This window comes from Equus quagga, chromosome 5 (genome assembly GCF_021613505.1).
Source record: "Equus quagga isolate Etosha38 chromosome 5, UCLA_HA_Equagga_1.0, whole genome shotgun sequence".
NCBI lineage: Eukaryota > Metazoa > Chordata > Mammalia > Perissodactyla > Equidae > Equus > Equus quagga.
Window position 1 is genome coordinate 93357725 of NC_060271.1, and position 12319 is coordinate 93370043.

General features: G+C 39.7%; 1 protein-coding gene across 1 annotated transcript in view; it reads left to right on the forward strand.

Moving 5' to 3' along the window:
- Positions 1 to 218: 218 nt before the first annotated feature.
- The window catches only part of RTN4 (reticulon 4), a 79013-nt gene continuing 66912 nt past the window's right edge, over positions 219 to 12319 (forward strand). The window contains exon 1 of the mRNA XM_046661455.1: positions 219 to 1042. Coding sequence (XP_046517411.1) covers positions 484 to 1042 — 559 coding nt within the window. The 5' untranslated portion in view covers positions 219 to 483. The remainder of the gene's footprint in view (positions 1043 to 12319) is intronic.

Sequence of the window (12319 nt, forward strand, 5' to 3'; positions counted from 1 at the left end):
CCAAGGTGGAGAGTGGGGCTCCCAGCTCCAAATCCCGCCCACCGAACCAGTCCCAGCCGGTAAGAGAGAGGAAGTGCAATAAGCCCCACCCACTTTCATCTCTTTTCCTTTCCGTTGGGGCGGCTTGTTGCCCATCGTCTCTATCCCGTAGCCGATTGGCTCCCTCCCTCCAGCGCCTGTCCCTGTCTCTCCCCGCGCGGGAGGGTGAGTCACGCCAAACTGGGCGGAGAGTCTGCTGGCCTGTCTCCTTCGCTCTTCTGGGCGGCGGCGGCGGCAACTGGGGACGGGGCGGGTGGCGCATCGCGGGCGCGGAGGCAGGAGGAGCAGTCTCATTGTTCCGGGAGCCGTCGCCACTGCAGGTCCCTCGGCTCATTCCGCCCTGCCCCTCTCAGTCCTCCCCAACCCCCACAACTGCCCGCGGCTCTGAGGAGAAGCGTTCCCGGCGGCGGCAGCAGCTGCAGCAGCATCCCCGACCCGCCAGCTATGGAAGACATGGACCAGTCGCCTCTGGTCTCCTCGTCCTCGGACAGCCCGCCCCGGCCTCAGCCCCCGTTCAAGTACCAGTTCGTGAGGGAACCCGAGGACGAGGAGGAAGAGGAGGAGGAGGAAGACGAGGACGAGGACGAGGACCTGGAGGAGCTGGAGGTGCTGGAGAGGAAGCCCGCCGCCGGGCTGTCGGCGGCCCCAGTGCCCACTGCCCCCGCCGCCGGCGCGCCCCTGCTGGACTTCGGCAATGACTTCGTGCCCCCGGCGCCCCGGGGGCCCCTGCCGACCGCGCCCCCTGCCGCCCCGGAGTGGCCGACGTCTTGGGACCCGAGCCCCGTGTCGTCGGCGGTGTCCGCGTCATCCCTACCCTCCGCTGCGGCAGCCTCGCCCTCCAAGCTCCCCGAGGACGACGAGCCTCCGGCCAGGCCTCCCCCTCCTCCCCCTGCCGGCGTGAGCCCCCAGGCCGAGCCCGCGTGGACGCCGCCCGTCCCGGCCCCCGCCGCGCCCCCCTCCACCCCGGCCGCGCCCAAGCGCAGGGGCTCCTCAGGCTCTGTGGGTGAGTGCCGCGCCCTCCGGCTCCGCGCCGCCCCTCGCGCCCCTCCCTCTTTTGTGTGCCTTCCCAGATGCCTCGGGCGAGCCCTCATCTCCGTTCGGAGGGGGCTTTGTCTGCGGACCTCGGGGCGGAGGCGCCCCCCGTGGCGGGAACCGCGCAGAGCAGGGTGGGGCGGCAGAGGGAGCCCGGGCTGGTTCTTTATTGTCTGTCTGGGTCTCAGGAGCACGTGCACCCCGCCCGCCCCCAGGTTCTTCCCTCTGCTCCCCATTCCACTCCGTCCCGGAAGTTAGGCACCCACCCCTAGTAGGAGCTGGGTGTGTATCGAGGAACTAGGGTTGTGGATTCATCGCGCTGGCTTGGCTCCGGCGTGAGGATGGAAAGGCCTGGGGGCCCTAGTCTTTTGTCTGTCTGTCTGGGGTGCCCCTAGGGAAAAGGCGCAGTTTCGCTGCTAGTATGTTTGCCTGCGTTCAGCCCCGGCCCCGCTCCTCACCCACTCCCTGGCTTGGGTGGCCCCCATGCGCTTCATCCCCCTCCCCCTCCTCTTGCGCTGGTGGGGAGCTGGCCCAGTGGAAAACGCCCACAATGACCCAACTGCAGTGAAGGGAGAGCGCCTCCAGTGGTGTGGCGCGTGGAGCGTTGGGAGGGAGAGTTCTGGCGAAGTCCTGCCACCGCCCAGCTTACCCGGGTTGTGATGTGGCGACTCCCCACCAGCTAAACTGAGCCGGGGAAATGGGATCTAGGCATTGTGTTCCGAGGGGGCGCAGTTCTGCTAGGTCTCAGCTGCACAGTGAGAGGAACTGCTGTTAGTGTGGACTGGTTTAGCTTCTTAATGCATCATAATTGAATCGCAGAGAAAAAAAAGAAAAGGCAAAATGGTTGACGTTCTTAAGAAGGGGAAACCTGTGGATTCCTTGTCGGGAATAGGCCAGTTGAACTGATGGCAGATTTACCATCAGACAATGAAATGTTTTGAGACAGGCATTTTCATATGTTGCTTGGAAATACTGTTTCTTAGAAGTTATGTGTTTTAGGTCTACAGAGAGAAATCTGTAAATAGTTTTCAAATCTTTTCATTCGTATGAGTACCTGATTGTATATTATTTTTAGGATCATTGTTTCATTGCACGTTTCATCTTAGGAAATTGTTTATTTTGGAAGAGAAAAAATCAAGTTTGCTAGAGATAATTCATAGACAGTATGTTGACTTATTAACAATAGCTTGTTACTTTGGGGACAGAAAGTGAGCCACTAGCCGTAGGACCTTTCTTTAAGTGTATGTAAAAGGTCACGAATCAGGGACAGTAGTCCCCCTTTATCCGCGGTTTCAGTTACCGCGGCCAACCGCAGTCCCAAAGTATTAAGTGGAAAATTCCCTACGTCACAATGCGGACGTCATTCGCCTCACTTCATCTCATCACATAGGCGTTGTATCATCTCACATCGTCGCAGGAAGAGGAAGGGTGAGTACAGTACACTAAAATATTTTGAGAGAGCACATTCACATAACTTTTATTACAGTATATTGTTACAATTCTATTTTATTATTATTCTTGTTAATCTCTTACTGTGCCTAATTTATAAATTAAACTTTGTCATAGGTATGTTTGTATAGGAAAAACATATATAGGGTTTGGTACTATTCGCAGTTTCAGGCATCCTCTGGGGGTCTTGGAGTGTATCCCCCATGGATGAGGGGGGCTATGGTAGTGTGACTCCTGCTGAGAAGTCTTAAGAGCCTTCAAGGATTTTAGAAATGTTTCATTTTCTAGAAAAATAAAATCAGTCTGAGATCACAGGAGAAATTTTTTTCTTCACTTCGCTCCTGTTCTGCAACAGGAAAATAAGCCAACTGCGATGTTTCTGAATAACATTTTGATGTTGACGTACTCCAAACACTAATCATTATATTAAAGATATTAGAAGATGAAGAGTAACTCAATCTTTACTTTTCTGAATCAAAAACACACATTTGAGAGAAACTAAGGTGAGGTGGAAAAATATAAAGTAATCAATTTGCAAATGGGAAATTTAATGATTGACAAAAGCATACTAATTTTTCGTCTTGTATTCCTGCATGGGAACACAGAGAAGAGTTCTATTCTTTGAACATTAGGGATTCAGGAGGTGACAGCATTCTCTTGGAATTTTGACTTCTGGAATGCTAGGTTTGGAAGACAAAGGAGACTTGCCTACTCAGGGATTCTATCTTTACATAGTTCCCTAATTCTGTATTGACGATGCCTAATTGGAAATGTTAGTTCCTTTAGTAAATGCAGGAATATCGTGAGTATGGTCATGGTTGTTAAACCATTTCAGTGAGTCTAGATTTCTTAACAGAGTTTGTTCATTCATTCAGCTGACTATTGATGACCTGCAGAGACACGCACTGTTCTTTTCTATCAGGATATAGCAGTAAGCAAGACACATGTGCTCCCCATGGGAGGAGTACAGATAACAAGCACATAAATAAGGAACTCAGAATAGTGGTAAGTGTGATGAGGAAAATAAACAGGATGATGGCATGGAAAATGATGGGGATATATGGGAACCATTTTAGGTAGGGTGGCACTGAGAAAAGCCTTTCTGAAGAGGTGAGAGTTGAGCTGCAGAGATCAAAAATTTCCAAGCAACTCCCAGGAGGCAGAAGCCCTGAGGCAGGAATGAGCTTTGTGTATTTGAGAATCTATTAAGACTAGTGAGAAAAACAAGGAGGAGAATGGTGTGAGGGTGGAGAGGTGGGCTACGCTTAGATCATTTGGTGTGGCCATGATAAAAAGTTTAGCTTTTTGTAAGAAAAATATTGTTTATTTTAGAAATATGCTCCTTAAATAATTATATTATGATTTTGGAGTAAAAATAGAGTTTTGACGGTTTAGAGGAACTGAGAGGACTGATATGAGTAAAAACAAAGAAGGTGAGACATATGCAGAGAGCATGGTTAGAAACAGACCGGCCTGACTGGAAGAGGGTTTATGTTATATTGAGTATGGTAGATCCCTGACTCTGTGTATTTAACATTGCAGTTTGCACTATTTTTGAGTAAACTCTTATTTCCATCACTTGGTAAGTTGTAATTTTGCTATTTGCTGTTTGATGCTTGGAGCATCCCCATTGCAATGCGGTAACTGAAGTGAGACTGAAGCCTCTTGCTTGGTGACCATTTTTCATGGGGAAACATTTGGCTTCAAGTTGAAAAGGTGGTTGGTTAACCTAGGCTTTGAGGATATGCAAGGGAAACTCTGGGTAGAAATTGAGTTGGGAGAAATGCGAACATTATCATTAAGCTGATCATTGAGCTGATCTCTGGTCGTGTTCTAAACCAGGGTTAATTAAGATTGAAAATGTGTGGTAGATCTGGAATCTGAAGGGTATTCAATGCCAAATTAAGGAGTTAGTGTTTTATCATCCTGCTTTTATCCATGCTCTGCCATCTACAATTGCTCTTTTGGTAATTTATATTATGAACCCAAAAGTGTTTTTGTTGTTTCCAAAATATAAAATTATTTCATTATTTTTCACCCCTCTCCTGAGTTACTGCTTTTGGCATTGGGAAGCCATTGAATTGAACCGAGGCATGGCATCATGAAAGCAGTGTTAGAAAAATGAATTGGTGACAATATTTAAGATAGGTTGGAAAGAAAAACGGCGACAATTTAGAAAGCTTTTGCAGTAGCTCTGAGACAGGTGAGTAGAGCCCAAACTAGTTCATTGCTAGTTCATTCAGTGAAAATGGAATAGAAGGGAAGCATGCTTTCTTTGGGTGTCAAACTGTATTCTTATAGTTAAGTTATGAGGAGGTTTTATGAAAGAAGGATTGATAGGACTTGGAGACCGTGGATACAAATGCAAAAAATATTAAATGAATTTCAGGTTCTGTTCAAACTGGTTTATTGCAATGGAAATTTGTATAGATTTAATATTGCTTATAAGGATAGGTTATGGCTTGGAGATGGAAAACTATTAGTCTTTTATAAAGATGTTTACTATATTATCATTTATATTGGCAAAGGAGCACATATTAGAAATGTTAAAAGATTTTGAGTGATATGTAGATTAAATCTTGTATCAGTTCTTAATATAAAGTTTAAGTAAACAGTGATGTGACACTCCCAGGAAGTAGATGCCTCTGAAGAGAAAGATGTCATGCCCTGTCCATTCCCCATCTTCCTTCCGTTTTATCTAGAAAATGATAAAGAGGAATAGAACCAATGAATTTAGTAATTCTGAGTAATTCTCTTGTTAAGCCATTTCTTAGCTTCTGACTAGGAATAAAAGTTGGGAACAAGTGGTATGCTCCTTGTGGATAAGATGAATTACGTTTCAGATTGGTTCCTGGGAAGCTCAGTGTTGAATTTATAGTCCTTTTTAAGTAACTCGCAAGCTCCTTCAAATCCTTTTTTAAAATGAAGTAAGGGATATATTTATTGAAACTTTGATAAATACCTGATTAAGTGGAATAGCATTTAAAAAACATGCCATTTTAGCACTATCACTGTAAACTTGGAAGATTTGCTATATTATATAGAACATTTCTAAAAAGGAGACTATTATCTATTGTCGGTACTTGGCTCTGTTTTATGTGTAGTTGCTTCATAGTATACCTAAAAGCAGTTTATTTGAAACACTAGTGATACAAGGCTCCAATTTTCTTTTTTAAAGATTGGCACCTGAGCTAACATCTGTTACCAATGTTTTTTTTCTTCTTCTTTTACTCCCCAAAGTCCCCCAGTGCATAGTTGTATATTCTAGTTTTCTAGTTGTGGGGCCTTCTGGTTGTGCTGTGTGGGACACTGCCTCAGCATGGCTTGATGAGTGTTGCCATCTCTGCACGCAGGATTTGAACCTGAGAAACCCTGGGCCACTGAAGCAGAATGCGTGAACTTAACCACTCCGCCATGAGGCAGGCCCAACAAGGCCCCAATTTAAATGGCACCTTTTAAGGGTACTTCGCTAGCTCAGGGTAAAAATACCAACCAAATGGATGATATTTCTTGATTCTTCCTTGGACCCTCTGATTAAGTAGAAGTAAATGTTGCAGATACATTGTTCTTACAGTACATTATTTGAGACTTTTTGTTTCTGTTTCTAAATATAGACCCTGGAAGGGCGCTGTAGGGGGACAGCACCAGGGATAGGAACTTGAGGCAGAACCATAGTTCCTAGCAGTATTTAAATGGGTGAATGTGGCCTTTGTGCCTAGTTAGTGTAGAACATAGGCATGCAAAATGGTGAGACCCAGCTTTACTGATGCTAAGGTCTTCTCAGACTGAGGGCCTCATCATTCTCTTCACCTGTAAAGGAGCAGTTGATAATTTCACATTTAAGCTACTGTTTTTTGCTTCCTGGAATAGTGATTTTTAATTTTTAAGTTGCTTTTCTTGTGTGTTACCATAACCTTCTGTTCTTACCTCATCATATATTATACTGTATATATGATAATAGCATTTTTACTTATCTCTCTTCTCCACTAGACTGCATGCTCCTTGAGAAAAGGGGCTATATTACCTTTTTATCTTGAGGAAGAGGACTATATGACATTATATCTTCATTGCTGAGCACAATGCCTTAGATGTGGTGTAGACACTCAGATATTTGTTGAATGAATACAATATTATAGATGAATGCTGATCTTCATATTCTATATAGTTCTAGAATTACTACAATGTTTTTTTCCCAATACAAATCCCAAGTTTTATGAAGTAAAGCATTTATTTATATATACAAGGTCTATGGCTGTACCATATTTTATTTAATCGGTCTCTTATTGATGATTAATTAAGCTGTTTCTCAGCTTTTTCTGTTATAAGTAATATTGCTGTAAACACCCTTGTATGCACTTCTTTGGGAATGCATGCTGTTACATGTGTTGTAGGATAAATTCATGCAAGTAGAATTACTGGTTCAAAGAGTATGTGCATTTAAAATGTTGAGTGATAATGCCAAATTGTACTACAAAGAGTTGTTCCAACCTATATTCCCATCAATGATATGTTAAAGTACCTTTTTCCTTTACCAACACAGTACATTGGTAAACTAGTAAATGCTTTAGCAAATTGTTTATTTAATTTACATTTCGGGGTATTTTTTATAGGCTTAGGTGCCAATAAATTTTTTCTGATCACACCTTTTGCTTATTCTTCTTTTGGGTTTTTGTTCTTATAGGAGTACTTGATCTCTTGTAAGGAAATTAGGCTTTTGTCATATGTCTTGAAAACTTTTTTCCTAATTTGTTATTTGTATTTTGACCTTTGGTATTTTTTTTGTGCAGAAATTTTTTTATGCAGATTTATCATTTTCATTGAGTTTTGTAGAATTCTTCAAGAGGCCTTCTCTGAGATTGTAAAAATTTCTCCCATGTTTTCTCCTAGTAATTTTATGATTTATGTGATTTCATTTTAACATTTAATTCATTCTTCTGCAGTTAATTTTGTTCTAGGGAGTGCAGTAGTGATATAATTTTATTTTTCAGCGTGATTTCCCTTTTGTCCCAGCACCATTTATTGAATCATCCATCTCTCTTTACTATTTTGAAATACAACTTTAGTGATCCGCTTGCAGTATGGGTGAAATATTTTCTCTTCTGTTCCATTTGTTTGTTCATGCATTAAGTACCAAACTGTTTTAATGGCTATAACTTTTAAATAAAATACAAGCTGATAGGGCTTTTCCAGACTTATTTTTCCTAGCTGTCTATGTTTAATTTTATACTTGATCTTAAAAGTTTGTTTATCTAGTCCCCTCTCCCTCTGGTGGAATTATAGTGGGTTATATTACACTTATGGATTAATTTAGGGGAGAATTGATAGATTTTTAGTATTGATATTGTATGTTTTTCTACAAACACATTGTTTTTATTAACATGCATTTTTTTAAAAATTATGCCTGTAGTTATGTGAAATATAGGTTTTAAAAAATAAATATTAAGTACGGTAGCCTGCTTGGTATGAAACACTTGAAATACTGGGTGATATATATATTTGGCCCCCTCTTTTCAACTGATTGTAGATAGACTGGTAAAGAAAGATAAGTCTTCCTGCTTTTTCATTTCTAAAAAACGTTTTGTTTTGAGAAGGGAAGAAATGTTCTCTATACTCCTGTAGTAGGAGCTGTAGCTACTACTTATTGGATTAATTTTTAGCAGTCTCAAAATCTTTTACTTAGGTGGCCCTCTAGTTCTAAAATAACATTACTTTACTGGCTTATTCTTCTCATTGGTGGAATTGTTACCAAGATGAAGAAGAAGGCTTATAAAGTTTTGTTGTTCAAATAGTTCTGGCAGTTGTCTGGTTATATTGGTGGTCCCTTGGAAGTTCAATATTAGTTAAGAAAAAGTCTACATACTCCTTTTTTTTTTTAAACCAAGCTTAAGGCTGAGTATGGGAACAAAAAGATAAGTAGAGGTTGTACTTACGAGAGGTACATTTAATAGATTAAGGGCAAAACACAAGCCCCTAGCTGTAAAGTATTTTCTGCTGTCTTAAAACCAGAGGAGTCTTGTGGTTGTACTCTAAGGACAGTCATATATTTACTTACGTGTCAATAGCTTTTGTGGAAGGGGGAAAAACCTTACTTGGGTTCCAGGTCTGCCTGCCCATTTTTTCTCCCCAACTTTACAGATTGACTTGTAAACTTGACTAATTGGAAAGTGCCATTATTAAATTTATTTATGTCAGTGTTCTGACAGCCCTAGGTGAAGCTGACCTAAAAGGTTTTAAGCTATTGAAGTGTTCAATCTCAGAAAAGAAGGAAATTTATTTTTTAAAAACTCTCTTCCTCCTTGTTCTAAAGAGGTTATTAAATATGCTTAAACCTATCATATAAATCCCTTTCATAAATAGCCCTTAAAACTTCTCAGTCTCAGCTCATCAACATCATTATTAAATTATAGACAGTTTTATTAATTCTACCAAAGTTCTGATTTTTAATTTTGTATAAAAATTAATTTTTATACAAAACAACTTGTTAAAAACTTTGTTAGATGCTTTTGCTTGTAACGGGTGAATTATGAAAATCAGAATTTATAAGCTCAAGTAAGTATTTCATTATGTTGTATTTTATAGGCCGTTTATACTATGCACAGGTTTTCTATAAGAAATAGGTCTGTAAGACATAGCTTTTGAACAAGAACTGAAAAGCTACCATCTACCAATATACTTTCTCATTTACCCACTCTTATTTTACGAAGCTTTCTGTTAGCCCTCTTACTAAAATTTTGTTAATGTTGGGGGAGTTATAGTTAAGATTAGCAATGATAAAATAAAACGTGTATATTTTAATGGTCTGCTAAAAGAGTTGTGGGTAAAACTGTGGTTAAAATTGCTCCAACATAATAGAATTTTAGTATGTTTACATTGCCTTATCTCTTTCTTGGAAAGATTTAAAAAATTATTTTTAGTTTTCATTGTGGAAAATTTTGAACATGAAGATAGAATAGTGAATGAAACCTCATTTAGCCATCGTGGAGTTCCAACAACCATCAGCCCATGGCCAGTGCTACCAGTCCCACACCCTCATAAATATTTCCTTATGTATCTTGCAAACTATAAGTACTCCTTTGCAAAACATAACCACAATACTCTTAATCATACATAACCACAATACTCTTAATCATATATTTCCTCAACATATTTAACAATAAATTAGTATCAAGTTAGCCATCCAATGTTTACATTTCCTGTTATTTAGTGAATGTCATAAATGGTCCTTTTTGTTGAGTTGAGGTGACATTAGTTTATACGCTATATAAATTAACAGGTGAACATCATTATATTTCACTTCAAGACTACATCGTGTGTTCAGTACTACAAATCTAGTTGCCGTCCTTGCCCATTTACCCCTTTTGCCCTCCCCCAAGCCCTGTCTCCCTCTGGTAACCACCAATCTATTCTATCTATGTGTGTGTGTCTTGTTGTTTTATCTTCCACATAGGAGTATTTGGCTTTCTCCAACTGACTTATTTCACTTAGCATAGTACCGTCAAAGTCCATCTGTGTTGTGGCAAATGGCAAGGTTTTTATCCTTTTTTTGGGCTGAGTAGTATTCCATATATATATACACCCACACACACCATGTTATCTTTATTCATTCATCCATTGATGGTCTCTTAGGTTGTTTCCAAGTCATGGCTATTGTAAATAATATTGCACTGAACATAAGGGTGCATATATCTTTTCAAATTAGTGTTTTGTTGTTTTTTGGATAAATACCCAGAAGTGGAATAGCTGGATCATATAATAGTTCTATTTTTGTTTTTTTTTAAGAATTGCCATACTCTTTTTCCATAGTGGGTACAACAGTTTACATTCCCACCAGCAGTATATGAGGGTTCCCTTTCTCCACATCCTCTCCAATACTTGTTATTTCTTATCTTTTTAATAACAGCCATTCTGATGAGTATGAGGTGATATCTCATTGTGGTTTTGATTTGCATTTCCCTAATAATTAGTGATGTTGAACATCTTTTCATGTTTCCATTGGCCATCTATATATCTTCTTTGGAAAGATGTCTGTTTAGCTCCACTGCCCATTTTTTTAAATTGTGTTTTGTTGTTGTTGTTGTATGAGTTCTTTAAATATTTTGAATATTGACAATTTATTGGGTATATGATTGGTAAATGTCTTCCCTCAGTTGGTAGGTTGTCTTTTCGTTTTGTTGATGGCTTCTTTTGCCATGTAGAAGCTTTTTAGTTTGATGGAGTCATATTTGTTTATCTTTTCTTTTGTTTCCCTTGCCTGAAGAGACATGAGTATTCAAAAGATACGGCTAAAGCCAAAGTCAAAGAGTGTACTATGTATGTTTTCTTCTAGGAGTTTTGTAGTTTCAGGTCTTACATTCAAGTCTTTAATCCATTTTCAGTTAATTTTTGTGTATGGTGTAGGATATTGGTCTTTCATTCTTTTGTATGTCGCTGTTCAGTTTTCCCAACACTGTTTATTGCAGGGACTTTCCTTTCTCCATTGTATATTCTTGGCTCCTTTGTTAAAAATCAGCTGTCCATAGATGTGTGGGTTTATTTTTCAATTCTGTCCCCTTGATCTGTGCGTGTCTGTTTTTCTGCCAGTACCATGCTGTTTTGATTACTATAGCTTTGTAGTATACTTTGATATCAGGGAGTGTGATTCCTTCAGCTTTGTTTTTTTTTCTCAGGATTGCTTTGGCTGTTTAGAGACTTTTGTTCTTCTGTATAAATTTTAGGATTCTTTGTTTTATTTCCATGAAAAATGTCATTGGAACTTTGATAGGGATTGCATTGAATCTGTAGATTGCTTTAGGTAGTATGGACATTTAAATTACGTTAATTCTTCCAGTCTGTGATCACAGAATATCTTTCCATTTCTTTGTGTCTTTGATTTCCTTCAACAATGTTTTATAGTTTTCAGTGTACAGGTCTTTTACCTCCTTGGTTAAACTTATTCCTAGGTATTTTATTCTTTTTGTTGTGATTCTCAGTGGGATTGTATTCTTAATTTCTCTTTCGATTTTGTTGTTAGTATATAGAAAGACAACTGATTTTTTATGTTGATTTTGTACCCTGCAACTTTACTGTATTTATTATTTCTAATAGTTTTTTGGTGGATTCTTTAGTGTTTCCTGTATAAAAATCATGTCTTCTTCATATAGTGACAGTTTTACTTCTTCCTTTCCAATTTGGATCCCTTTTATTTATTTATTTATTTATTTATCTTTTTTTGGCGTAATTGCTGTGGCTAAGACTTCCAATGCTATGTTGAATAAGAGTGGCAAAAGTGGGCACCCTTGTCTTGTTCCTATTCTTAGAGGGATGGCTTTCAGTTTTTCACCCTTAGGTGTGATGTTAGTTGTAGATTTCTTTTATGTGGCCTTTATTATGTTGAGGTACTTTCCTTCTATACCCATTTTATTGAGAGTTTTTATCATAAATAAATGTTGAATCTTATTAAATGAGTTCTCTGCATCTATTGAGATGATCACATGGTTTTTATTCTTCATTTTGGTAATGTGGTGTATCACGTTTATTGATCTGCAGATGTTGAACCATCCTTGGATCCCTGGAATAAATCCCAGTTGATCATGGTGTGTGATCCTTTTAATGTATCCTTGGATTCAATTTGCTAATATTTTGTTGAGATTTTTGCATCTATGTTCATCAGTGATGTGGGCCTGTCATTTTCTTTTTTTGTGTTCTCATCTGGTTTTGGTATCAGGGTAATGTTGGCCTCATGAAATGAGTTAAGAAGTGTCCTGTCCTCTTCAATTTTTTGGAAGAGTTTGAGGATAGGTATTAAATCTTTGAAGGTTTG